Source organism: Bombyx mori, chromosome 4 (assembly GCF_030269925.1).
Source record: "Bombyx mori chromosome 4, ASM3026992v2".
Taxonomy (NCBI): Eukaryota; Metazoa; Arthropoda; class Insecta; order Lepidoptera; family Bombycidae; genus Bombyx; species Bombyx mori.
The window spans coordinates 2109853-2135982 of record NC_085110.1 but is presented as its reverse complement, the minus strand read 5'-3'; the positions used below and the strand labels follow the sequence as shown (position 1 = coordinate 2135982).

Genomic DNA, 26130 nt, shown 5'->3' with positions numbered 1-26130 from the left:
AGAAAACATGTTGCGCTGACCCCAGGTGACGGGATGAAGGGCAGGAGAATGATAATGATGATGACTTCATTATGGCATTTTTGGAGGTGACGCTAGAAGGAAAAACTTCAATCGAGGGAATGAAATTACTGAAATCTGAATATCATTGTTCGGATTTTCTACGTATGCAAACCCATCTTGAAAATGTCGTTAGAGCAATTCAGGTGATTGTCATATATCTTCTATGATAGGTACCTCTGCAGGTTGTCGAGTCCAGGAAAACTGGATTTAATTCTATTAACCAGATCTGGATTGGTTGGAAGTGCCCGTAATTATGTGCATATGATTTAATTAGTCACTACGGCTGTTTAGAATACAATTGTGTTTTCCACCTCATGTTTCTCAGGGCAATGAAAAAAATTGCCAAATAAAATTCAAACATAACATACTTTTAACAATCAAGCGACTATAGAGGTAAACTTGAAATAAACTGGTTTGTGCAAGGTCATCGAAGTCATAACGTCATAGACTCAACTTGGTACAAACTTAATTGCTTATGTAATGTGTAATAATAACGAGGCCGATTAGTTGATTGAAAGTAATTTTAGAATTAGTATCGAGTGGATTCATGAATTTAATGAAAGCGTAAAAGTATTTTTAACATGCTTTTATTAGCTTCAGACGTATGTATGTTAGTATGTACCGGAATCCTTGAACATGATTTTGACCCTCTTCAAAACGTCGTATTAACTCGAAATTTTGTAGACTTATTAGATACTGATGAAAATTTAATATTTAAAAAAAATTAAAAAAAAAAGAATAAATTGAAATTCAACTAAAAAATGAAAAATAAATATTAGTTTAAAAAAAAGTTATCAAAATAACCCTTCTACTCATATCTGTTCATAAAATATTTATAACTACTGATACAATGCACCCCACGCTTTTTTTACACTAAAATCATTTTTTCTTACACTATTTTTAATTCAAATTTATTAAAATTTATTTTCTATCTTTTAGTTGGATTTTCTATAAAAGCGTATTTTGTTAGTTTTTTAACTATTATTTATTAGTTCTATTAGAACATCAGGACAATAGCGACGAGTCTATCTGTAGTGGATGGTAAGCATCTTCGGTTATGGAGATAACAAATATCAGATGCACTAGTCTCTACCCGCCGCTAAGTCAAGACCTTTTCAAACCTCACTCGAGGATATAGCGTCAGTTTATTTCAGAGCTAGATTTCGAGAGAGGGCTTAGAGTCGTATGAGATGAGACCATGACAGGTAGTAGGAATGAATTATCTGTAACCACTGTAATCAATAGAAAGTCATCAACGTATTATATGTGGGATTGATAAGAACGGAATCTATGAAAAGTGTGTGGAACGGAGCATTAAGATGTGAGTGAGAGAAAACTGTAAGAAAAGAAAAAGAGAATGACAGTGAAAAGCAAGATGGCAATTCTACATATATGTATATATTTTCTTATTTTTTATTGCTCTTGTAGGTAGACGAGCATACGCCCCACTTGATTGTGGTCACCGTCGCCCATGGACGTCAGCAATGCCAGGGGCACAGCCGAGCCTCTACCTACCGTTAAGACCGCTGCCTACCTTAATTCTAGCCATAGACATCTGTGACGAAACGCTCATCAAGAAATTCCAATTAATGTCGTTTTGCACAGAATCTGACAGTAATACATATCAGTTACGTTTGTAAGCGGAGTTGCTCGCAGTCCTGTGATTGCACTTCGAACAATAGACGCACGGTATACCCGGCCGCGGTGTCGGTTTCCCGCCCGTATCGCCGGTCACGAATCTTGTTTTAAGTAATAGTATCGCTCCGAGATACTGTTTGTCCATTTTTCTTCTCCACAACAAAGGATTTAATCGGCCGTGTATGTCGGTTGTGTAGCCGGTGGCTTAAGACGCGAGCGACAGGAGGTTTAATGTTTTATTATCTTTGCGAGTGGTGTAGTTGCTTAACAGATCTCTTACGTCGAGATGTGAGCCTAAAAAGTCTATTGCTTTACAATAACAAGTATCGTATTCTTCAAATGAGCTACACAGAAGAGATTGGTCAGACATATTATGTGATACAGCGCTGCATCTGTGGCTTAGGTTTATGTTTTTCATTGTGGAAATTGTTCGTCATAAGAAATTTATGATTACTTTCAAAAATTAAGTGTTAATGCAATTTTAATTAAAGATTATATCATGATATTTAAATAGTTTCTTAAATTGCATGCAAGACAGGAAATAAAAAATGCTTTCTTTAAGCTCTAAGCATTAAATTAAAATTCATAACACAAAGAGAACGCACTGCAATATTTTCCGTTTAATAAAAAGCAATAAGCATCTAAACATTACGATAATTTGTTAGTGAGTGCAATCAAGACCTTTACCGGACTTTTTTTTTCTCGATTCAAAATTAATGTTGTCAAAACGCTAACAGCGTATATCTTGGGGCGGCTTTCAAGGCAACAGTAAACAGCATGTCACCTCCCGCCCTCGATCGGGTGTTTAATGATACACCGGTCCGATTCCACACCGCCGCCGATCCAGATCATAATAACTACAATTCGATTCATTTGATGTTACAACACACAATGTTTTTAGTTTGTCCGTTTAGTTTGTTTCAATTTCAATGACGCTATAATTATTATATTATAGATTTAATTGTACTATGATCGCTATTGTTTGTGAATATGTATAAGTAATTACTTATTACTACTGAATTAGTAAAATTCTTAACGTCTTGTGCTATTTATTAGTCGTATAAAATATATTTATTAATGACTAGCTGACCCGGCAGACTTCGTAGTGCCTCAATCGATAAATAAAAGACCTAAACTTTTGTATAAAATAAACTTAAAACAAACAAAAGAAATCTATCCGACGGGGGACACATCAAAGGAAAAACAAAATTGTTATTTTTATTTAATTCCGAGCATTTTCTTATTTATCTACCTTTTAAACCTTCACTGGACTTCCACAAATAATTCAAGACCAAAATTAGCCAAATCGGACCAGCCGTTCCCGAGTTTTAGCGAGATTCACGAACAGCAATTCATTTTTATATAGATTGCTTAGATGGGTGGACGAGCTCACAGCCCACCTGGTGTTAAGTGGTTACTGGAGTCCATAGACATCTACAATGTAAATGCGCCACCCACCTTGAGATATAAGTTCTAAGGTCTCAAGTATAGTTACAGCCTGTTTAATTATGTTATGACTTATTTATTTATGTTCAGTTATAGCTTATTTAATTATGCTCGTATGATAATTCTGCGATGTGTTACTGTAATCACGTACCATCAGTGGGGTCGAAAAGTTGTCTGTCTTTAAAAAAATTCAATAAACCGAAATGTCTTCAAACTTTTCCCTACCTATTCTCTGGTAGCCTAAGGGCCAGCAACGCCCGGATGGGTAGGTGAGCTCACGGGCTCAACCTGAGAGAATTTGCTAACACTGGTCCTAGCAAGAGCAGTGCTTCGCAAAATCTACCACCGGAAACGCGACCCACTGAGAAGATTCGGCGAGAAACTCAGTAGGCTGTCTTCATAGTTAACTTCTTCGGTTATCCTTCAAACGGTAAGTGTGTTTCGTTTGCAGATAAGATCGAATGCAAGGTGGCGAGATCGACCGATGATAAGCCGTCAAAATATAAACTCATTTCAATTTATTTACTAATTAACGTTACACACCTTTTTGCTTTAAAACGATCTTTATCTTTTGCAGTCTTAAAGGTTTTTTGTGTTGAGCAAAATGAGAGACGCTGGATTTTTAGCATATGTATTGTATATATTTATTTAAGATTTCTTCTCAGACTTTTGGTTCAATTTCAAGCTTAAGTTGACATACAAAATGTTTTTTTAATAACCTAAACTTCTAGATCCAAGTTTCAATAAGAAGCATTCACCGCGAGAATTAAATCTTATTCTGTGCGCACTAGTTTTACGTACAAACAATTTGATGTAATTTTTGTATGATAATTTGAAATTTGTTCTTTTTTGCCTATATTGATAAATAGCCCTACAGCGGTTGCTTTGCTTATTTATGCTTTTTTATAAAATTTGTACTTTTGAATAACGGGTAAAATAGATTGTATCATCTTCTGGGCCAAAACGACTTTTTTTTTTTATTTAAGCCTGGATACATGAACTCACAAGCTACTTTGGTACAAGCTACCGCGGTCATAGACGTCATGATATGAATCCCTTCGCTCGCCTTGAAATATGAGATTAAATACTCTGTTACACTTTACGCGCGTTCTATCATTTCAGAATCACATTCGGCTGTCCTGGTGAAACTGGAAAGGCCTACGGGCCACAAATGATCCTTCAATCCTAAAAAAAAAAACGCATTCCGATCGCGAATTTATCGCCAATCTATTTTGTAATGCTTTCGTGAATGATTCACATATCAATTTAGATGCAAAGTTATTTTCTTAACACATCTTTAGATCTCTCGGCGACAAGATCGTCAAGAGATTTCGGCAAGCGGTCACAAGTTTCAAGGAATCGGTTCCCGGAGTGAATAAAATTCGATCCGATGGAGCAATTTCGCAAAAACTACACAACACGATTCGTTTTTCTGATCGCCGATAGGGTTGTACTGATTGCAAGGCAAACATCAAGTTTTTTTTTTTTTTCATTTGTATGTTTTCGATTTTTTAGATTTTTCGTCTAATTAATTTGAAATTGATCGAGGTTAATCTTTTACATCACAACATTTTAATCATGTAAAAATGAAATCGATTTATTATAAATTTAAAACTTCCGAACTGCAAGTAGTGCACGAGTAAAACCGAGAGACATAGATGTTATATTACACCATTAACTTTGTGTAATATTTTTGAAGATTTCAACTATTATAGACTAATATTGATTAATTTTGAAGTCGTCGTGGCCTAACGGATAAGACGTCCGGCGCATTCGTGTTGAGCGATGCACCGGTGTTCGAATCTCAGGCGGGTACCAATTTTTCTAATGAAATACGTACTCAACAAATGTTCACGATTGACTTCCACGGTGAAGGAATAACATCGTGTAATAAAAATCAAACCCGCAAAATTATAATTTGCGTAATTACTGGTGGTAGGACCTCTTGTGAGTCCGTGCGGGTGGGTACCACCACCCTGCCTATTTCTGCCGTGAAGCAGTAATGCGTTTCGGTTTGAAGGGTGGGGAAGCCGTTGTAACTATACTTGAGACCTTAGAACTTATATCTCAAGGTGGGTGGCGCATTTACGTTGTGGATGTCTATGGGCTCCGTAACCACTTAACACCAGGTGGGCTGTGAGCTCGTCCCCCCAGCTAAGCAATAAAAAAAAAATAAAGATCACAAACTTGAACCTACAACATACAATCTAAAATATACTGTATTTGCGTGTTCAATTACATTATATTTATATTGAACAATACTACGTCATCTCATTGTTATCGTAGTTCAATCGTAATGAAGTATTCAAATCAAATCAAATCAAATCAAAAATTTTTATTCAACATAAATGAAAGTACATACTTGTTGAACGTCAAAAAAACTACTTCTACTACTAAACTACTATTCAGGATTTTCTTAATATAACATGAGGTGTAATATGTATTATGATTGTCAACATAACAGGGCCGATAGATTAATGACAGATCAAACTCTTTTTGTACACAAAAAAAAAAATGTCGGTGAATTGTATGTTTTTCTGCACGCGGTCCCTCACACACGGTCCGCGGGACTGCGTATCGTACAATCTAATATTATTCTGGGAACGGCCTTAATAAGTCACTACAGAATGTTATCTATTCCATTTTATCGGGCCGAACGATAAAGATCTCTATCCAATTAGCTTCACAATGCAATATGGGCCGTCTCAACCGCAGTTATGACGGGGCATCCGACTTCGTTCTATGTTTTATAACGTAGGTGCTGTGGTGATGTGTGAATGTGTACAGAGTATCAGATCTCGACTGATAAAATTCATCTTCATTGAAGTGTTGATTTCATTGGACATTTTATTAGAAAGTTAACTGATTAAAATTATTTATTTGCTGTCGGTACTTTGTCTCAAATTTAATCGATAAAAAAATGTTTTAATAACAACAGCAATTACCTATAGCAATTGGGAATAATTCACACGTGGTCATCCGGCTATAAATTTTGGATTCCTTGTGTTATGGATACCAACCAGAGATTGACAAACATTATTATATACGTTTAAATATATATGTATGTAATTATTTTTTTATAGAATTTTAATGCGTAAATGTGTACCTATTTTACCTTATACCACAAGCACCGGTCACCGTCCTCGTCGAGCCCCTCGTCGCAAGCGAATTAACCCATAGACACAGCCCACTGAGTTTCTCGCCGGATCTTCTCAGTGAGTCGCGTTTTCGATCGGGTGGTAGATTCTGCGAAGCACTGCTCTTGCTAGGGCCAATGTTAGCATCACTCCGATTTGAGCCCCGTGAGCTCACCTACAAGCTAGGGCGAAGCTGAAATAGCCTCTCAAGGCTATCAGCATAGGGAGGAAAAGAAAATTATAGCTTATGTCTATTATAAATATCTATTATCGAGCGACAAACCAATATTAGGTCATTGTCAATATGTAAAACATTTGCGCTCTATGACATACAATTTGAAACCTAAGCCGCTACCACGTAAGGATGCTCAATACATAACAAACACCCAGACACGAAGCAAACATACCTGTTCAACACACAATGTTTGCTCAATGTGGGAATCAAACCCACGACTCTTGGCGGCAGCAGTTAGGAGCCTTAATCACCGAGGTACTTATAAACATAAATATTTTTTTTTTTCGATAGCATAGTCTCGCAGTCTATCTGATTTATGTTTCTTGAGACATGAGGTCGAAGCTTCAATGAATTTATTATGGTAGATTATACACCAAGGTTTTCCTGTCCTGGTGAAACTGGAAAGGCCACCAGAAAACTCCCATTTATAAAAAAAAAAACACGAAGGCTTATATTTTAACCTAGCGTAGAGCTAAAATGTAAAATAGACTTCAACATGGATCCCTCTTGTTGAACTGGCTAAAGGCTAGACGTAGCCAATATACACAGTTTAGAAACTTTGTCCAAAATTAGAAAAAAAAAACTCAGAACTGGAATCAAAATCGGTGCATAACATAACAAAAGATTTAAAATAATAATGAAAATGAGTTATTTTGAGAGTTTTAATTTTATTTGGATTTTTTTTTATTCATTGGTTAATTGTTCTGGTAAATGTTACTTTCGATCTGCTGTTTATATATTAATACGTGAAGCAAAAACTTTGTATCCCTTTTTACGAAAATTGCGCGGACGGAGTAATATGAAATTTTCCAAACTTATAGAGAATATAGAGAAGAAGTGCGCAATGCTAATATTTTTTAAAAATAATGCATAAAAGATACATTAAATCAATAAAGAAAACATTACACACACTACATACCATGTATTTGACGCACACACGCATGCATACTATTTATTGTCAAACTTTTGTTCTTGGCGTCTGTTGTCAAATTGAGAATAGATTAAATATTTTTTGTCTTTGTTAATATTTTTTATAGTGTAGTCTTGGCAAAATTTGTGATTATAGAAGTATAAAATACAATCATAATAGTGTACAAACTTACAATTCCAATTAATTTTAGTCGAATTTCGACTACTGCGGGACTTCTAGTCTTTAATATTATTTGTCTACAGTGTAGTCTTGGCGAAATCTGTGATTATAGAAGTATAATGTCTTTGACAATAGAACCATAATAATGTTCAAAATTATAATTTCAATTAATTATAGTCGAATTTCGACTACTGCGGGACCACTAGTTTTGATAAATATGCGTTCGTTCGCTTTATATTCGACTAAATGATAATTTTAATTAAGGGCGGGCAATACTGAATGGAATTGCGTGTGTTCATGGCGTGCGAGTTTCAAGTCCTCACACGATCGCACGTGGTTGCCATTCAGAAACCCATTGGCTCTGTATCACTAATTATTATTGTAATCCTCGATCGTTTATGTAATTTAAGTGTCTGTATAATTATAACAGTGAAAAGTCAACTTTACTGTGTTAATATTTCAACGTTTTTTTAAGTTCAACACCCTCTTAACACCACTTAACACCAGGTGGGCTGTGAGCTCGTCCGCCCATCTAAGCAATAAAAAAAAAAAAGTGGATCTTGAGGATCCGAAATGACGTGTAATCCCTCAATATATTTTCAGTTGTCTTTTAGTGATCATTTGATATATTCTAGCTTGAAAATGAGTCAGCCACAAATGAATACTGTTTCAGTGAGCGGACCGTGTTACGTCGCCCGCCGCGATCTGTAATTCGATCGTAAGATTATCTTCGGAACAAATTTGTTTTGTAGCGTCAGCAAAAACATATGTTTATTTTATAATTAAAACTACTTAATTATGTGTATGTTTCGCTAAAACGGAAGACAATACGATGTTTAGTTTAGTTGCAACTAGTGTTTGTTTTTGTTAAAACGCAGCTGCCCTTGGACGCCGTTGCTTTCTGTCGTAAAGTGTTACGTAACCCTCTTCTCAAACAAGATTAAAAACACTTAAATTATCGATATAAATGAATGATTGAAGGAAACTATTTAAATTCGATACCTACACTTTTCGTCCTAATTTCAAATTGTTTAAACATTTAAATAATTTAATTAATGCAGTTAATGACGCCAAAATTATCGTTTATCGTTTCATTATGTATCCAAACAGAGCTTAGGTGTATATTTTAACATTTACCATTTCCAGTTAGAGTCGAGTAAGCAATTTTTCAATAGCTCTTGTTTCTAACGGTACCTCCCAAGCTGTGGGGGGTCACGGGAGGGGCACAGATCTACAGATCAGATAATCTATCGATGGTTTTATCAAGCTGACGATCGGCCCACGTAATCTTAAACACGTTATGTTAATACAAACATTTTACATAAAATGTAATAATTTCATATATATGCCGACCAATGGGTATTCTTTGTATGGTACGTGCCTTTGCTGTTTGATATAAGCGGTGTATTAATACCTGGAGCCACTGCGTTCATCCACAGTGCGTTTCCAGAGATTTTTTTGCCACGTACCATCCAGCTTTGGAAGCTCCCCTGCACGATGTTTCCCGAGCGCCATGTTGACATGTCTTTCTTCAAACGAGGCTTGTGGAGGGTACTTAATGATGGGCAGCGGCTTGCTGCAGTTCATGGGCGATGGTAATCACTCACCATCAGGTAAGCCGTATGCTCGTCTGCCTGCAAAGGCAATAAAAAAATAACCACTAAACTTAGTTAAGTTTAGTGTTTTATTGCTTTAATAAGCTGTTAAAAACATTTTTAGCTTAGATCGACACCAAATCAAGGGTAGAAAGGCTATTAGTTTAAGTGACATTTTTGCAAACATTACAGAAGAACCATTTAAAGTTTAAAATTTGGAAAAAATATCATAACAAAAAAAGCTTCTTCAGTTATTTCAGTGGAGTAAGCTTAATTGAAGTTCAATTAAAAACATCGAACTGTCAATGCAAATACCAAATAAGACGCAGCTTTAGTCACAAAGATAAATGTCGTTTAAGCTGAATAGCTTGTCACCCCTCGAAATGATATTTCTTCATGACAAAAAAAAACAAACGAAAATTTCAAAAAAGTTTGAGAAACTGCGATCATCTAGCATGTATGATTTCATGATTTCCAATTCCAAAATTAATTAGTAAAGGATATTTTGAATACCACTTTTACGGTTTTGTGTCATGTCATATTATTATTATTTCCGACCTTTCGAATATTTTACGGTTTTCGTCGTCATAGACGACATTTAAAAATTGTGTTAGCTCCCGTCTAATTTGAAATAAAAAAAATACAAACATTATTTGGTTAGATTCTATGTCTTGAGCTCCTAATGAAACGGCTATTACTATTATAATAATAGCTCGTGCTACTAATTTTTTTTATTGCTTAAATGGATGTTAAATGGATGGACGAGCTCACAGTCCACCTGTTATTAAGTGGTTACTGAAGCCCATAGATATCTACGACGTAAACGCGCTATCCACCTTGAGATATAAGTTCTGAGGTCTCAAGTATAGTTACAAAATATAATATAAATAATAATAAAATCAAAATTAAAAATAATAATCTTCTTCTTTATATATAAAAATGAACTGCTGTTCGTTGGTCTCGCTAAAACTCGAGAACGGCTGGACCGATTTGGCTAACTTTGGTCTTGAATTATTTGTGGAAGTCCAGAGAAGGTATAAAGGAGGTAAATATGAAAATGCTCGCAATTAAATAACAATAACAATTTTGTTTTTCCTTTGTTGTGTCCCCCGTCGGACGGATTCCTTTTGTTTGTTTTAAGATTATTTTATACAAAAGCTTAGGTCTTTTATTTATCAATTGAGGCACAACGAAGTCTGCCGGGTCAGCTAGTATACTATAAAAAATAAAAATAAACTTACTAATAAAACCAATGGAAAGCATAGATAACACCAATGTGCGTAGCTCGAAAGACGCTCACGAATACTCACGAATAATAAGGCAACGATTGTACTTTTAAATCGATTGCGTATTCTGTACGTGTAATAGCTTATTACATCTAATATTCATTCTAAGCTGCAATCCGTTGTTTTTTTGGTGCGTCTATACAATACAATAAAAGTTAAGTCAAAATCCATTTGGTCCTTTGGCTCATCTGTCCATCTTATACCCCAAAAAAAAAACACACAAACACACACACACATACAAAAGAATTCCTTGAATTTTTTCAAACACACATATAGGTAGGTACACATGCTTTTAAAGTCCATTAAAGGGCCGTACAGAATCTTAGAGATTAATACGTTTATCTCGCGAGGGCTGTGTATTATCAGCGTGCGGTACAGGCCGACTGATTTATATAGAGCTTATCAATTGCTGATGGGACGCGGCGCCGTCGCCCAACATCATTTCTCTCATTGAATACGCACGGTTCAGAAGTGACACTTCTCAATACAGACCTATTCAATCCTGTTCGTTAGCAATCGGACCACTTCAGAACGATATTTTCATTTCCACGATCGTCCAAGTAAGTGTGGGACTAAAATTGGGACCTTTAACCTTGATAGTTGGTGTAACACATGATAGCAAATAAATTTGTTCAAATGTGGGTAGGATGAGGTCGATGCTAGTTAATAAATTGCTTTTTTTTTCTTTAAAGCCAGCCGATAGCGTGGGCTTGTAACTGTTGCTGATACGATTAGGATTCTTGGGAAATGGCCAAGCTTCCCATTGCCGCTATGATGTACCGCTTTCAAATCTTGTTCAAAACGGACGTGTCATAACATTCGAGATATCCCGCAAACGACAATTATTTAAAATTAACTGAACCAATCAAGAAATTCCTTTATAATCTGAATAAAATATCCAAATAGCACTAATTTAGCTTCCATTCTAAATTGTGTCCTTAGGTTTTATCTACCCTCTTTAAAGATAAATAAAATTGAAAGCTTTTGCTTGTCATTTCAAGAGTGCTCTAGCAATGTGGCAATATGATAGCTTTGAAATAAAGTTTTTCGTCACACATATTTCCGGTCGCGTTTAGGGATGGAGTTTACCCAGGGAACATTCCCGATCAGTTTTTTTTTTTTTTGCACTATACCCGGTCAGAGATGGTAGATAGTGGTACAGGTGAAAAAGGGTGAAATTAATTTTACTAATACAAACTCGTTGTATCGCAGTAATACGTAAGTTTGTAAGAATATGTTCAGTGTCCGCGTCTAAGTCAATTAAACAATTCATGACTAATTAAGTGACCATCAAAACAAACAAACCGCACGATTTAATATAATGTATTAAAAACACCTCTATTTAATTTTGTATTCTGTGTATGAACAAGAACAGAGATTTCTTTTATGAATCCAAAGTAGCAGGTTTAAATCTTATGACGGACAGAATACAGCTTGACGAAGTTCGATGCTTTTTATTAATAGTATATTCTTAGTGATGTTTAGAAGTATCGTAATTTGAAAACCAAATTCAAGGTCTATTTGACAATGAGTCTAAATGGCGCTCATTCTATTTAGGGCTATCTTAGTTTTCGAACTGGTCTGGTATAGCTGCTTCGGAGTATGTGCTGATGGGATGCTAGTATCCTCTACTACCACCATTAAAATGGAGAAATTTGAAGAAGATTCAAGTAGTCAATGTGTCCTGAAGAAAATTTTCATAGCAGATAGGGCTTGATTATATTTCCCGCTGACTAGGATGTAGCGGGGTATTCTGAAGAAGCTTGTGGCATCGTCTATAGAGATTGGGAGAGTCCATTAACTAGGAAATGAAGAATTTCGTTGTCTTATTGGTGTTCATTTTATTAGTTGTATTTCAGTAAAGTCTAGGTACAGGGTGGCCCATAAGTCCTTTGAAAAGTAAAATTTGAATAAAACGAACAGGGCGCGCGTGAGCGGTGCAGGGGAAGCGGGGGGAGTAACTTCGGTTTCTGGGAATTTAGTCGCGTTGGAGCGTTTTACCGGAGCGGACCGTGCGTTTTGTGTGGCGAGTTTTATAAAAACGACAATTCGGCAACCGTTGCGCGGCGTAAATTTCGAGAACACAAAGGTTTACACAACTTTGACGACACTCCAACTCTTCAAACGATTAAGAACTGGGTTGCTAAGTTCGAGGAGACCGGTTCGACGTTAGATAAACCGCGGTTGGGTCGCTCAAGGACGTCACGTACGGAACAAAACATAGACACAGTGACACAGTCTATTCGCGAAAATCCGACACAGTCAACTCGTAAGCGCGCCAGAGCATTAAACGTATCCAGGACATCGTTACAACGGATTTTGAAGAAAGATTTACATATGCACCCTTACAAAATTCAGTTGGTTCAAGAATTAAAGGAAACTGACGGTATTCAAAGACAAAATTATGCGAATGAAATGTTGAATCGGTTTACTTCCTTCAATAACATAATGTTCTCTGACGAGGCTCATTTCCATCTTAACGGGCATGTTAGTAAACAAAATTGCCGCTATTGGAGCCCCATCAATCCAAAACTTAAGCATCAGAAGCCCTTACATAGTCCGAAAGTGACTGTTTGGGCCGCTATGTCAGCCCATGGTATCCTAGGGTCTTACTTCTTTGAGGATGGCAGAGGGCGCGCAGTTACTGTTACGTCGGAGCGATATGTGGCTATGATCGAAGAGTTTTTCATACCAGAATTGCAAAACTTTTCAGGCTTTAATGCCAGGACGTGGTTTCAACAGGATGGGGCCACTTCTCACACCTCTAACACTGCTATGCCCGTTATCCGTCAACTTTTTCCTGGCAAAGTTATCTCTAAGAGAGGAGACATTTCCTGGCCTCCACGTAGTCCAGATCTGACCCCGATGGATTTTTTTTTGTGGGGCTACCTTAAGGCTAAAGTATACGACACAAACCCGCGGTCAATTGAGGCCCTAAAAGAAAACATCCGCAGAGAAATGACAAGCATTTCAGCAGTGACGTGCCGCGCAGTCATCGACAATTTTAGACGTCGTTTGCAAGAGTGCCGTGATCGCAACGGATTACATTTAGGAGATGTTATTTTCAAAAAATAATTCCCGTTTTTTAAGCTTTTTATGTAAATAAAAATTTAATTCATAATGTAATTAGTTTTATTTTAATAATTTTTTTTTCATATCAAAGGACTTATGGGCCACCCTGTATATTCGCGATATATCTTTAGTAGAGGCTATTACAAGATAAATAATACTAGGTAAGTTATGGATACAAGTTGCTCACGACAACATTCCGACTGTCAGTCAACCGGGTAGGTCGACGCTCATGCGGTGGAAAATGATCTCTTTATAATCGTTTCCTACATCATAAGTCTCGATAGAACCCTGCCCAGATGTATTAGACGAACAATACCTTCAACGGATAAAATCTAAATTACTTCACTCATAACAAAGTATTCACGTAGGTAGCGCAGCGAAGAAAAAAAAAATCGATGATAAGAGATAAGGAAGACGGACGAAAAAATAATAGTTTTTATGTAAATTAGTGTTGCACAGTCGGCGATGTGGCGCTGATAGCGACGTAATCTCAGTCGAGGATCTACAGTGGGGGGTACCAGAGTTTTAGAAAACGAAAAATATACCAAATTTTGTATGAAAATAAAAACGAATGTTTGGACGATTTAGATATCTATTCATCATCATCTTAATCCTTACAGCCCAGGGTGGGCCTTAGCCTGATCCAGTATGTCTCTCCAGACTGCTCTGTTCAGGGCTTTCTCCTTCCAGTTCTTGACGCCGATATTTTTGAGGTCGCGCTCCACGCCATCCAACCATCGGAGTTTGGGTCTGCCACGACTTCTGCGGCCTTCTGGTTTGCCATAGAGCAATTGTCTCGGCATTCTGGTACTAGGTACTTAGATATCTATTAGTAGCAAATATATGTAATTTAAATTTTAATTACTTATTTTTTGTAGCGTTTTAATACACAAAGTTTAAAGTCGCCCTAAGGCCTAAAGTATCTACTGGTTATTAGATACATTGAATTTCTATTCTTTTAACTTAGAACCTTCGAAAATATCATGTTAAATCTGAAACTGATAAAAATACAAGTAACAATTAAGTAACATATTAACATAAATTACGGTATTGTGGTGAAAAAAAAATTGAAACATTAAGCATGTTTTAGAAATCCGTAATTCTGTTAATATCGATGCCCTGGTAACCCCCTGCCCTTGTACACCACCTGCGTTATATCTAGCCGATCTCGACCTCGTCTCGTATGGAGGCATTACTGTAATCATACACAATTTAAAATTCATATCTTCATATGCTCTTTTTAATCTTCGCATCTAACAACAGGAAATTTCAAGCATTTGTTATGGTACGGCGTTCGATGTAGTCCAGAAACATTACATATTTATAATATAACATTATATATATATATATATATATAGAGAGAGAGGGAGATGATACCGTATGTTCCATGGGGAGTGCTCTGAGAATTTTTTTGAGATGCTACCATCATCTAATTTTTACCAATGCAACACCCGCCACCGAAGTAGAGTTCGTCCATACTACCTGGAGCCACTGCGTACAATCATAGTGCGTTTCCAGAGGTATTTTTTGCCACGTACCATCCGGATATGGAATGAGCTCCCCTCCACGGTGTTTCCCGAGCGCTATGACATGCCCTTCTTCAAACGAGGCTTGTGGAGATTATTAAGCAGCGGACTGGCTCTGCCCTTGGCATTGCTGAAGTCTATTGGAGACGGTAACCATTCACCATCAGGTGGGCCGTATGCTCGTCTGCCTACAGGAGCACTAAAAAAAAAAAAAAAGAGAGACAGAGAGAATATACTTTATTGCACACCAAAATATATACCAAATAAGTAATATCACCTTCACACTGCACCTACCAAGCTTCATATCTGCACTCCCCTAAGGTAGACTGTTAGAGAATGCCTATGGCATTAGGTCCGCCTTGATACTTTCTAGTATAAGAAGTTATAAATAAATAAATAAAATACAATTTATACTACCTATATAAAAATAGTCAAAAAGCAAATACATTTGTACAACAGGCGGTCTTATCGCTAAAAGCGGTATCTTCTAGACGACCGTTTAATTTACAGAAATTCTGGAAAAGATTGATATAGTATAAGAATGAAAGACGAATTCATGTCGCATTGTCTAATACGCGAATGCGCTACATCCATTTAATTCATAATTTTAATTGTTTCACAGCTACAAAATGAAATAACTAACTTATTACATTAAATTTGAAAGGAACGTATGTTTTTGTAACAGGGATCGAAATCCGACCACAATCAGATTTTCTCTTTTCTTTTTGACATATAAAGCTTAGAACAGTGAAGCTCGCCAACTATATAAAAGTCGATGTGTAGGAATGTGCTTCCCTCTGTAGACTCCGATACGGCTTGAACAATTCTGAATTTAAATTCTCAGGAAATCTTCACAAGTATAGGTCTATGGACCGCCCCTGTCAAGCTTGGTAGCGATCCAATCGAAGATCGCCCAGCAAAGCGAGCCGGGTTTGACCAGTGGAAAAGAAAATCAATAGACAAACAGAAGACATCGTGTAATAAAAATCAAACCCGCAAAATTATAATTTTCGTAATTACTGGTGGTAGGACCTCTTGAGAGTCCGCGCGGGTAGGTACCACCAGGATTTTTGCCGTTAAGCAGTAATGCGTTTCGGTTTGAAGGGTGGGGCAGACGTTATAACTATACTTGAGACCTTACAAATTATATCTCAAGGTGGGTGGTGCGTTTACGTTGTAGATGTCTATGGGATCCAGTAACCACTTAACACCAGGTGGGCTGTGAGCTCGTCCACCCATCTAAGCAATAAAAAAAAAGAAGAGTAAATTATACTTAATTGTTCTCTGTCTTTAACCATATATATGTGTGTGTTAATAGAAATATTAATCGACTATATTATGCGTCTCTTCTAAAATTTGATTCATTCTGTAATATTATTGTTTTCCAGGTAAGTGTTCTGCTGCTGCCTCCTTCTGTCACTACACCACCGCTGCCGAACCAAGACCGGACCAGAGTTCATCCAGTGCGCTTCAACGAGGTTTGAGAAGAGTGCCCAGTGGTAGCCAGCTCTGTCACTTAGCATTGGCTACGAGGGTCATTCAAGATCTAACCTATATTTCTATTAGAGTAGAGGAGACATTTATTGTGCATTCGTTTATTATAGACAAAAATGCAACAAAAAAACATTATCAAATAGAAAAATGCAATAGGCGGTCTTATTACTTCTACCAGCCACCGGGTGATCAAAAATCAACTAACAAAAGCTATTAAGCGCCGTGTACTTATTATTTCAAGAAAATAGAATAAATATCAGGAATATAGTGATAATAATATTACTTTACACCTAAAAAATGAAAAAAATAGATATTTAAATTTATTTAGAATATCATTCATAACGTTTTTCTTAAGTATTAATGTTGCGTCGCATAATTAACTCTTCAGCTCTAGGAGCAGACTTAGGGACTCTGGTAGCCGTATTCGTGTAACGTAATCCGCTGGATCTTCTCAGTGAGTCGCGATTCCGATCCCGAAGTAGGTTCATTCGCGAAGAAATTGCTCTTGAGTTGTTAGATCTTCTCTGGAGACGCTCGGGCAGCTGTTAGCAAATCCAATCCCCTCTGGGCTGAGCCTTTGCTCGCCTACCTGTCCTGGTGAAACTTGAAAAGCCTTTAGACTACCAGGATTCCTTCATTTAAAATAAAGTATATTATTTTTTATAGAACTTTATCTCGTGCTTAATTCGGAATAACATAGACCAACAATGGACGTTGTAAGGCATTATGTGAGCCATATAGGTATTGACAGTTTTAACTATTAGCAGTTGTGTGTTCTAGGTTTGAAAACAACTATTGACACATCTATCTCTCAGGCTGGTTGCGATTGTAGTTGTTATGTCTAGAAGCTCGAGTAACAACTTAATATCAAGTGCGCCGTGAGCCGGATCGCCTACCTCAACCGAACAAGAAAAACTTTTCATAAAATGGTTACTAAATTTTTTATTACAAGACTTCGAATTTATGTTTGAACTCAAATTGAAATCAAATAATAATGATTTTAAGCACCCTATTTTAAAATGAATAATAGCGTCGTGTGATGGTCGTGTGTTTGAAATTTCAGAGATAGATTAAGTAGGTAGATGTATTCATTTCGTGACTAGAGGATGAAAGAAGAAACATGTCTAAAGAATCATTTCCCCCGGACCTACGGGCAAAATTATTGGAATGAGCTTCCATCCCAGAGTGTTTCCTGGACGCTATGACCTGTTCCTTTTCTAACGAGGCTTGAGGAGAGTCCTCACGCTAGACACCGCCTTGACTCTACTCTCTGTATTCCCGACGTCCACAAGTGACCGTGTGCGCTCACGACCACTGTGCTTAGTGCGAGTTATTTAACGTTCTCGATAGCGTAAAAGTTAGCTCATATTTGTATGGAATGGGATCGTTTGCCTACGTTTGCCGCTAGGGGCGCTGTTCCAACTGCATACAAAATTGTTCTAACTTTTACGCTATCGAGAACGTTAAAAAACTCGCACTAAGCACACAGCGGCACCGTGTGAAATCAAGGTCAATAAACAACAGAGCAACAAAAAACATTTGGTTCACACCAACAATTAACCAAAAGAACGTATTTCTAACAACCGGCCAGCATCACTTATCGCCAGTAACGGCGCATCGCTATCTGTTGGATCGCTTGAAACACGCACATTTATGGCGCGCAGCTTTTTTCATTTGACATTTTATACAAGTTTATTCAAACAGCGATATAATCGCAGACGTTATCTTTCAATGCAACGTTACCGCGAGCCGGCCGATACGATCGGGGGCCATTGCTAGTTAAACCGACCCGATAAGGGATCAAATCGCTATGTGTGCGTTCGTGTACGGACACAGCGCCCGGAGAGGGGCGCCCCCACACTTCGCCTGCAGCCAGTCACTCACTTTACGCGGCCAAAGAATGACGACAGACACGAAACTCGTGTTTACAAACTGAATTTGTACACTCCTAACGTGGTTATGGACGATTCTGTGATGTGGATGTGGCTGAGCTACCTCAAGGAGCTTGAGGTCGCCTGCTCGGGAGGGGGGCTGCCGCCAGGCGGCGCCACCGCCGTCAAAACAATCTGTGAGTATTGTTTACTTGTTATTGTTATCAAGCTCTACGTTACGGATCGTAATCAGTAACACTGGAATGCGTAAACTTTCTGTTTTTTCTTCTTTTCATGTACCTTGGACCTCTAATAAAAAAAACATATTATTTTGCCGCAACATATACTGTACTTTTGCCCTAACGTTTTGCTATTCATTTCACTAATTTATTTTGTATTAAATATCTGTTGTGACCATTTCCTCAACATTATAATTTATTTACCGTAACATTAGGTCATAGTGAACTCAATTAGAAGCAACAGGACAGAATATTATATGTAAATGATAATACCGTTTTGTATGTTATTTTACATCACGTCTAATTATAATCTCACTGAAGTAGAGAAAAAACTTAATTTCTGACGATATTTTTTATATGTATTCCGCATTAAAAAGCTTTAAACTTTAAATGCTTAACTGTCTCATTGTACAATATAAAGAAGAATAACATTTCCAATAAGAGGTCCTTCGTCCATATTCTTGTGCAATACACATCACAGACATAAACAATAATTAAAAACATTAAGATGAAATATATATTCCTTATCGTTTTATTATTATTTGTGTGCAAAGTAAAACTTCATGATTCTCAGAAGAAGAAAAAGAAACACATATATTTCTCCTGATAAAGAAGTCGTTAAGATCGCCTGCGTTTTATCTTGTTCGCTTGTCTGATATCAGACTAATGCAAATACTGGATTTTTATTACTGTGTAGAAATTTTTTATCTCTACGCGAGGGACATAAAGTAAATTGATGTTTTTTTTTTTTTTTGGAATGCTTTATGTATAGGTCAATTTAGGTACTGCCTTTTTATTTATCTTCCTTGGCTTTTAAGTTTTTAATGTCAACGCGGATTGTTTTAATTATTACGTACAATGATATTTTGTGGTTAGGGCGACTTCGCTGATATACTTATCATGGTATCGGTGTATGTGTGTGTTGTTTTTCAATACTGTCGTCACATGTGTCGTGTTTTTTTTTCTACCTATGCTGATAGCCTAGAGAGGCTATTTCAGCTTCGCCATAACATGTAGGTGAGTTCACGGGGCTAAAACCGGGAGTGTTGCTAACACTGGCCCTAGCAAGACCAGTGCTTCGCAGAATCTACCACCGCATCGGAAACGCGACCTACTAAGAAAATCCGGCGAGAAACTCAGTGGGAAAATGTGTCATGTGGAACATAGTTATTGTTAATTAGATAAAATTTTTTAAATTTTATGGCCTGGTAACTAGACCTTTAAGCCACGTTGTTTTTTATTACTATAGACGTATAGACAATGCCAATGGGCTACATGGTTACATGGCTAATGAAATATTGCTGATATGGACAAAAGGTTATCCTAACAATCAAAGACGCTTTCATCGCGGTGTATAGTTAGTTATATTGAAAAGAAAAACCTCCTTGATTCTACTAATAAACAGTAATTTATGTTCATTCATGTTTGAATTCACAAATATTTCCTCATGTTTATTTTCTTGAAGTTCCTTTTCTTCTTTTTTTTTTCGTGTTCCACATTCTAATATTCTAGCTGATTCTTTGATTCAAGTAATGCGCCATTATATTTTGACAGCGGCTGTCAATGTCAAACGTTTTAGTCGTGTACACGACGCACGAAACGCCCTGTAATCTGTAAATCGGAGGCGGACCCGTTGTCAATCTAACCAAAATATGAGCTCATATCATCACGGATGCTTATCTGAAGGCAGACTGGGACATGTTTTCTTGTTGTACCACAAAAAAAAGCCGCCGAGCTAAGTTTAAAGGATAATATTTACACGAAATGAAGGAGAATAGTTTTCGAATACTATACTTTAAGGTCCATTTTACGCTGTCACAGCAACAAACACAGAAATGTGACAAATAAAACGCCGAGAAACACGAATAAAGTAATTTAATATAATTAAATTTTAAAAATTAATCATTTTCTCAAATACAATTATTACCAACTAGCTGACCCGGCAAACTTCGTAGTGCCTCAATCGATAAATTAAGGACCTAAACTTTTGTATAAAATAAACTTAAAACAAACAAAAGGAAACCGTCCGACGGGGGAGACACATCAAAGGAAAAACAAAATTGTTATTTTTATTTCATTCTGAGCATTTTCATATTTTTTCACCTTTTAAACTTGCTTTGAACTTCCACAAATAATTCAAGACCAAAATTAGCCAAATCGGTCCAGCCGTTCTCGAGTTTTAGCGAGACTAACGAACAGCAATTCATTTTTATATATAGATTAAAACGAAACAATAAAACTATAGCGTCACTTTTTTATTCTATTAAAATATTAAAGATTTTCCTCACACCGTTGTCACTGGGATTTCTTCCCGTATTACTACCGTTATACCGAAGGAGAGTGATTATCAAAAACGAATTTACTTCGACTGTCGTTCTGCATATCGTTTTGCTGGTGGTAGGGCCTCTTGTGAGTCCGCACGGGTAGTTACCACCACCACCCTGCCTATTTCTGCAGTAAAGCAGTAATGCGTTTCGGTTTGAAGGGCGGGGCACCCGTTGTACCCATACTGATACCTTAGGTCTCATTATCTCAAGGGTGACAGTATTTACGTTGTAGATGTCTATGGGCTCCAGTAACCACTTAACATCAACGGCCATCTAAGTAATAAAAAAATAGGTGATTCTTCTTCCTAGTCGGTATGGCTCTTGATATATTGGTCTATTGATTCCTTTATTATTTTTGAGAAATATATGTAGAAACTCATGAGAGCACCATTCCCCTATGGGACCTTGTTTCACATAAAGTAATTAATTGCTTTTTGATATATAATATTAACGTTTTAAGGGAATCGGGTACCAAAATCATGTTCATAAGTTAATTTTTTTTATGAAGAGTCTACTCCTCATTCTGGCTTGATAGAATACATACGTTTTCCTTGCCCCGCATTAGTAACTGAAGGTTAGTACTTATGACACTTAGAATTAAGTAACCACTATTGGACTATAGTGTATCATCGCGCTAGTGTATTGCCTGCACATAAACATTACAGAAATAACCATCAAACATATAACTAACGTAAAAAATAACTTATTATATTATCATTTATTGTGTACAAGATGTTATCGCGAGCAAATATTGATCATCTCTAGTGCTGACGATAAGTTATCAGTTGAATATCAGTAGTAGACATATTATGTACGTATCATATCGTGTCACGCTTGTAATACATAATATATTAGAACGTTGATATTTATGTATTACGTATTAGTTTCAAAAAAACAATATCATGATGGCACTAGACAAAGGTCGTTAAAACAGAATCGTAAATTAGGAATGGAAGCTCAATGTCTTCTTCTTTAAGTGTCATTTTAAAATGCAACTGGCGGCCATTAAGGCCTTTTGCCAAACCGTTGGATTTGATTTTTCAGACATAATACTCTTCTAAAAAGATGATAATTATTCAACTTTGTTATTAGTATAGTAACGGATATATGAGCACCGTAATTTATGGCATACAATACACAGAATAATTCAAATTGAAGTCTGTGAAAATATTAATTGAATTAGCAGTAAATTGAGGACAACTGGGCGCGTAGTACATATACCTCCCTGCCTAATTCTGCCGTGAAGCAGTAATACGTTTCGGTTTGAAGGGTGGGGCAGCCGTTGTAACTATACTGAGACCTTAGAACTTATATCTCAATTATGTCTCAAGATGGGTGGCGCATTTACGTTGTAGATGTCTATGAGCTTCGATAACCACTTAACACTAGGTGGGCCTTGAGCTCGTCCATCCACCTATGCAATAAAAATAAATAAATAAAACATACATTTAACGGTAGGCAGCCTCTTGGCTCTGCTCCTGGCATTGCGAAGTCCATGGGTGACGGTAACCACTTTCCATTAGGTGAGACGTACGCTCGTCTGCCTACACGGGCAATAAAAAAAAACAAATAAATACATTTCGCCACCATTTTCGGACGCCTGTGACCTCACAATTCGTTATGAGCCACACGTTTTTTTTGTTCGTCAATCACCCCCACCAGATATGGAAGGTATCTATCTGACTATTAAATAATAATAATAATACTATAAACAATTGTGTATTTCAAAGTCGTACGTACCCTTCAGAGCGAAGCTGTGCGTGTGTACATCGAAGCCCTCTCCCCCCCCGCGCAGATGTAAACACAACTTGATAATGAACGTGAAATCTCGGTGCTGATAACGCTTCTCTTATCAGTTCATCGAGCGCCATTCACACACACACACTCACACACAGACGAGCGGTTATCACAAAGCGCATGTGTGAGCAGGCTTGTATCCCCTCGCGAACAGAACAATGTTTTAATGTGAGCTTCCAATTCGTGATGTTTTGATACGAGCTTATATACATATGTCGGTACTACACTTCTGTCTATATACCATGAAACATTCATACGTCTGAACACATCCCTATTAAAACCGCTGCTTCAATATATCTATACCTCTATACTATAATATTAGAAAGAGGAACTATTTGTTTGTTTGTTTGTATTGAATAGGCTCCGAAACTACTGAACCGATTTGAAAAATTCTTTCGCTGTTTGGAAGCTACACTATTCCCGAGTGACATAGGCTATAATCTGTTTTGAAAAAAATTAGGAATCTTTACTAAAACTCCAATAATGTAACCCAAGGTGTAAAAAAATTTCCGAAAATATTATTTATATCGCGTGCCCTGCGAAAACTATTGATGATAGAATAAAATAATGTACTACGACTTTGTAGAACACATTATTAATTACAAAAAGTGTCGCGACAGCATATGTCGAACTATTGTAGTTATGCCGAAATAAGTGTTCTTTTATTTAAAAAAAATAAAACAACTTCAGATATCGTTTAAATTTTTGTTAAAGACCCGAGCGCAGCCGGAGCGAGCCGCTAGTATGTTATAATTAAGTATAGACCATACCAATATTCTAAACGAAGACGAGTGGAGACTACCTTAAGATATGAAGTCATATTGAATCAGTTGTATTGTGAAGCGCGTGTCTTACGAATGTCTTGTGAATTGTCTTGAGTTTTTTGTCGGGTCTTCCGAACGGTCGCAATTCCGATCCGGTAGTAGATTCAGCGAAGCACTGCTATTGCTATGGCAAGTTAGCAATTCTCTCAGGTTGAGCCCGTGAGCTCACTTACCAACCAACGATTAGGTAGGAAAAAAGCAGGATGGTGGAATATATCCGGGAGTGCTCACAATAACTACTACTGTCCGTAAAATGTCTATGGGCTTCGGTTAAATTATATGGGTAATCATTGAAAAATCCAAAGATGACGGACAGATGCCGTACTTACATTGGCATTGTTAATGACGTTGTTGGTAACAAATACCATAGACAACGCGCATTGGTTTCCAATGTTTCACTGGTCAAAGTGCTGGAAATTTTACGGATAGTTCGGATTCTTAAATATTCTTTTACACTTTGTATTTTGCGAGACGAATTGTCGTATAAATCGACGTATGCGCACCTAAGAAAGTGCTCACGAATGCTCAACAGCTGTTAGTATTGTCGATATTAAGCCTAATTGAAATACAATTCCGTCTAATATCCACAATTTTTTGTTGTTTTAATTCGCGTTATCGGCCTCTATCGCACACGTTGTTTCATTTGGAAGTTCGATATTTCCTTTCGATAAATGTACGTTTGATAACGTTGCTGTTGAATTTTAATTAGCATATGGCTTTTTAAGGAGTGCAATATATATATGAAAACATCGATAAAAATTCAATGGGAGTGCGACATAAATCTTGGGTCGTATAGCATTTCTTGTTAAAAAATATCTTATATTTAAATACATAAAATAATATGGAATACTTCAGAATGAATGAAGAATAAAACACTTCATTGCGTTCTCTGTGATATAATAAGAAAACAAATCTCTTTTAAAATTAATATAAAAAAATTAAAAGTATTATTAAGTCGTCGTGGCCTAAAGGATAAGATGTCCGATGCATTCGTATGTAGCGATGCACCCGTGTTCGAATCCCGCAGGCGGGTACCAATTTTTGTAATGAAATACGTACTCAACAAATGTTCACGATTGACTTCGACGGTGAAGGAATAACATCGTGTAATAAAAACCAAACCCGTAAAATTATACTTTGCGTAATCACTGGTGGTAGGACCTCTTGTGAGTCCGCACGGGTAGGTACCACCACCCCGCTTATTTCCGCCGTGAAGCAGTAATGCGTTTCGGTTCGAAGGGTGGGATAGCCGTTTTAACTATACTGAGACCTTAGAACTTATATCTCGAGGTGGGTGGCGCATTTACGTTGTAGATGTCTATGGGCTCCAGTAACCACTTAACACCAGGTGGGCTGTGAGCTCGTCCATCTATCTAAGCAATAAAAAATAAATAAAAAAGTATACAAAACTGAACCCTCTTTTTACTCAATGACAAACAAATGAGTGATTCCGTCTAAGAAAAATCTTTTTTAAAACTAAAGAGTTTCAAAGATTTTTCTTAAAATACACTATTATTGTACTCAATAACTGATACAAAAGCTTTAAATCGAAAGAAGTAAATTAATTAACTTTATTGCACCAATTTTTTGGCGGACTTATTCACGATATGACTGATGGTAAAGCATGCTACTTTATATGATATTAAAATAATTCTAAATAACAGAAACAAATCGGAAAATGGCTGCTCGAATTGACGTATTAACAATGTTAAGTGGAAGTCTTAAAACCACCGTATTTAAAACCATTAGAAATTACCTTTGTCTAACATGAAAGCTTATTTAAGGAAAAAATTGCGCTTATCTAAGGAAAACATCGGCCTGCCCGAGAATCGAACCCCTTATCTACAGTTGGTATCATAGCGCTGTGCCTCCGCGTTATCAGGGGGATCTCACCAGATTTTTTTTGTGAAGTCAGTCTCGTGTGACGTGAAGGGGAATTATAGAGTATGCGTTTTGGACCGACCTTGTCTTTATTCAAAAATGCATTGTCATAAAAATATCTTTGCAAGTACATTTTGAACAGGAAAGTCTAATACACATTTTGAACATACATTTTGAACAGGAAAGTCAAAATATCTTTGCAAGTACATTTTGAACATGTGTTCTATGACTTGATGAATTAACGAGCCATCGGAAGTCGCATCTGAATTGTGTGACAGCATAGCTTTGAATAAATACTAGGTTGTTTGGCGGTAGAAATAGACTTGGGGCTGCTTACTAGCAACTCTTACTTGATATTTTTTCGGAAACCTTGCCTTAGCCGCGACTTCATAATCATGATGATGATGTAGTAGCTGATGCATCAGCTCATGGACGTCCACTGATAGACACAGGGCTCTCCCGATTTACACTAGTGATTCTGACTTTCAGCAATCCTCATCCGTTTCATATACTATCATAAAGGTAAAAGTTTTCAAGGTTGGTGGCGCATTTACGTCGTAGATGTCTATGGGCTCCAGTAACCACTTAACATCAAGTGGGCTGTGAGCTCAT

At 36.9% G+C, this 26130-nt stretch overlaps 1 protein-coding gene across 3 annotated transcripts in view; it reads left to right on the top strand.

Moving 5' to 3' along the window:
* LOC101736853 (zinc finger protein ush) overlaps positions 1–26130 on the top strand; it is a 268675-nt gene that overhangs the window by 118025 nt on the left and 124520 nt on the right. The window contains exon 1 of one of the 3 annotated variants that reach the window (XM_012692978.4): positions 18444–18647. The exons of 1 other annotated variant lie outside the window; for it this stretch is intronic. In XM_012692978.4, coding sequence (XP_012548432.1) covers positions 18539–18647 — 109 coding nt within the window. In that variant the 5' untranslated portion in view covers positions 18444–18538. Of the gene's footprint in view, positions 1–18443; positions 18648–26130 lie in introns of those variants that run through there. One more of the 3 variants, XM_062668059.1, reaches the window with a different exon arrangement.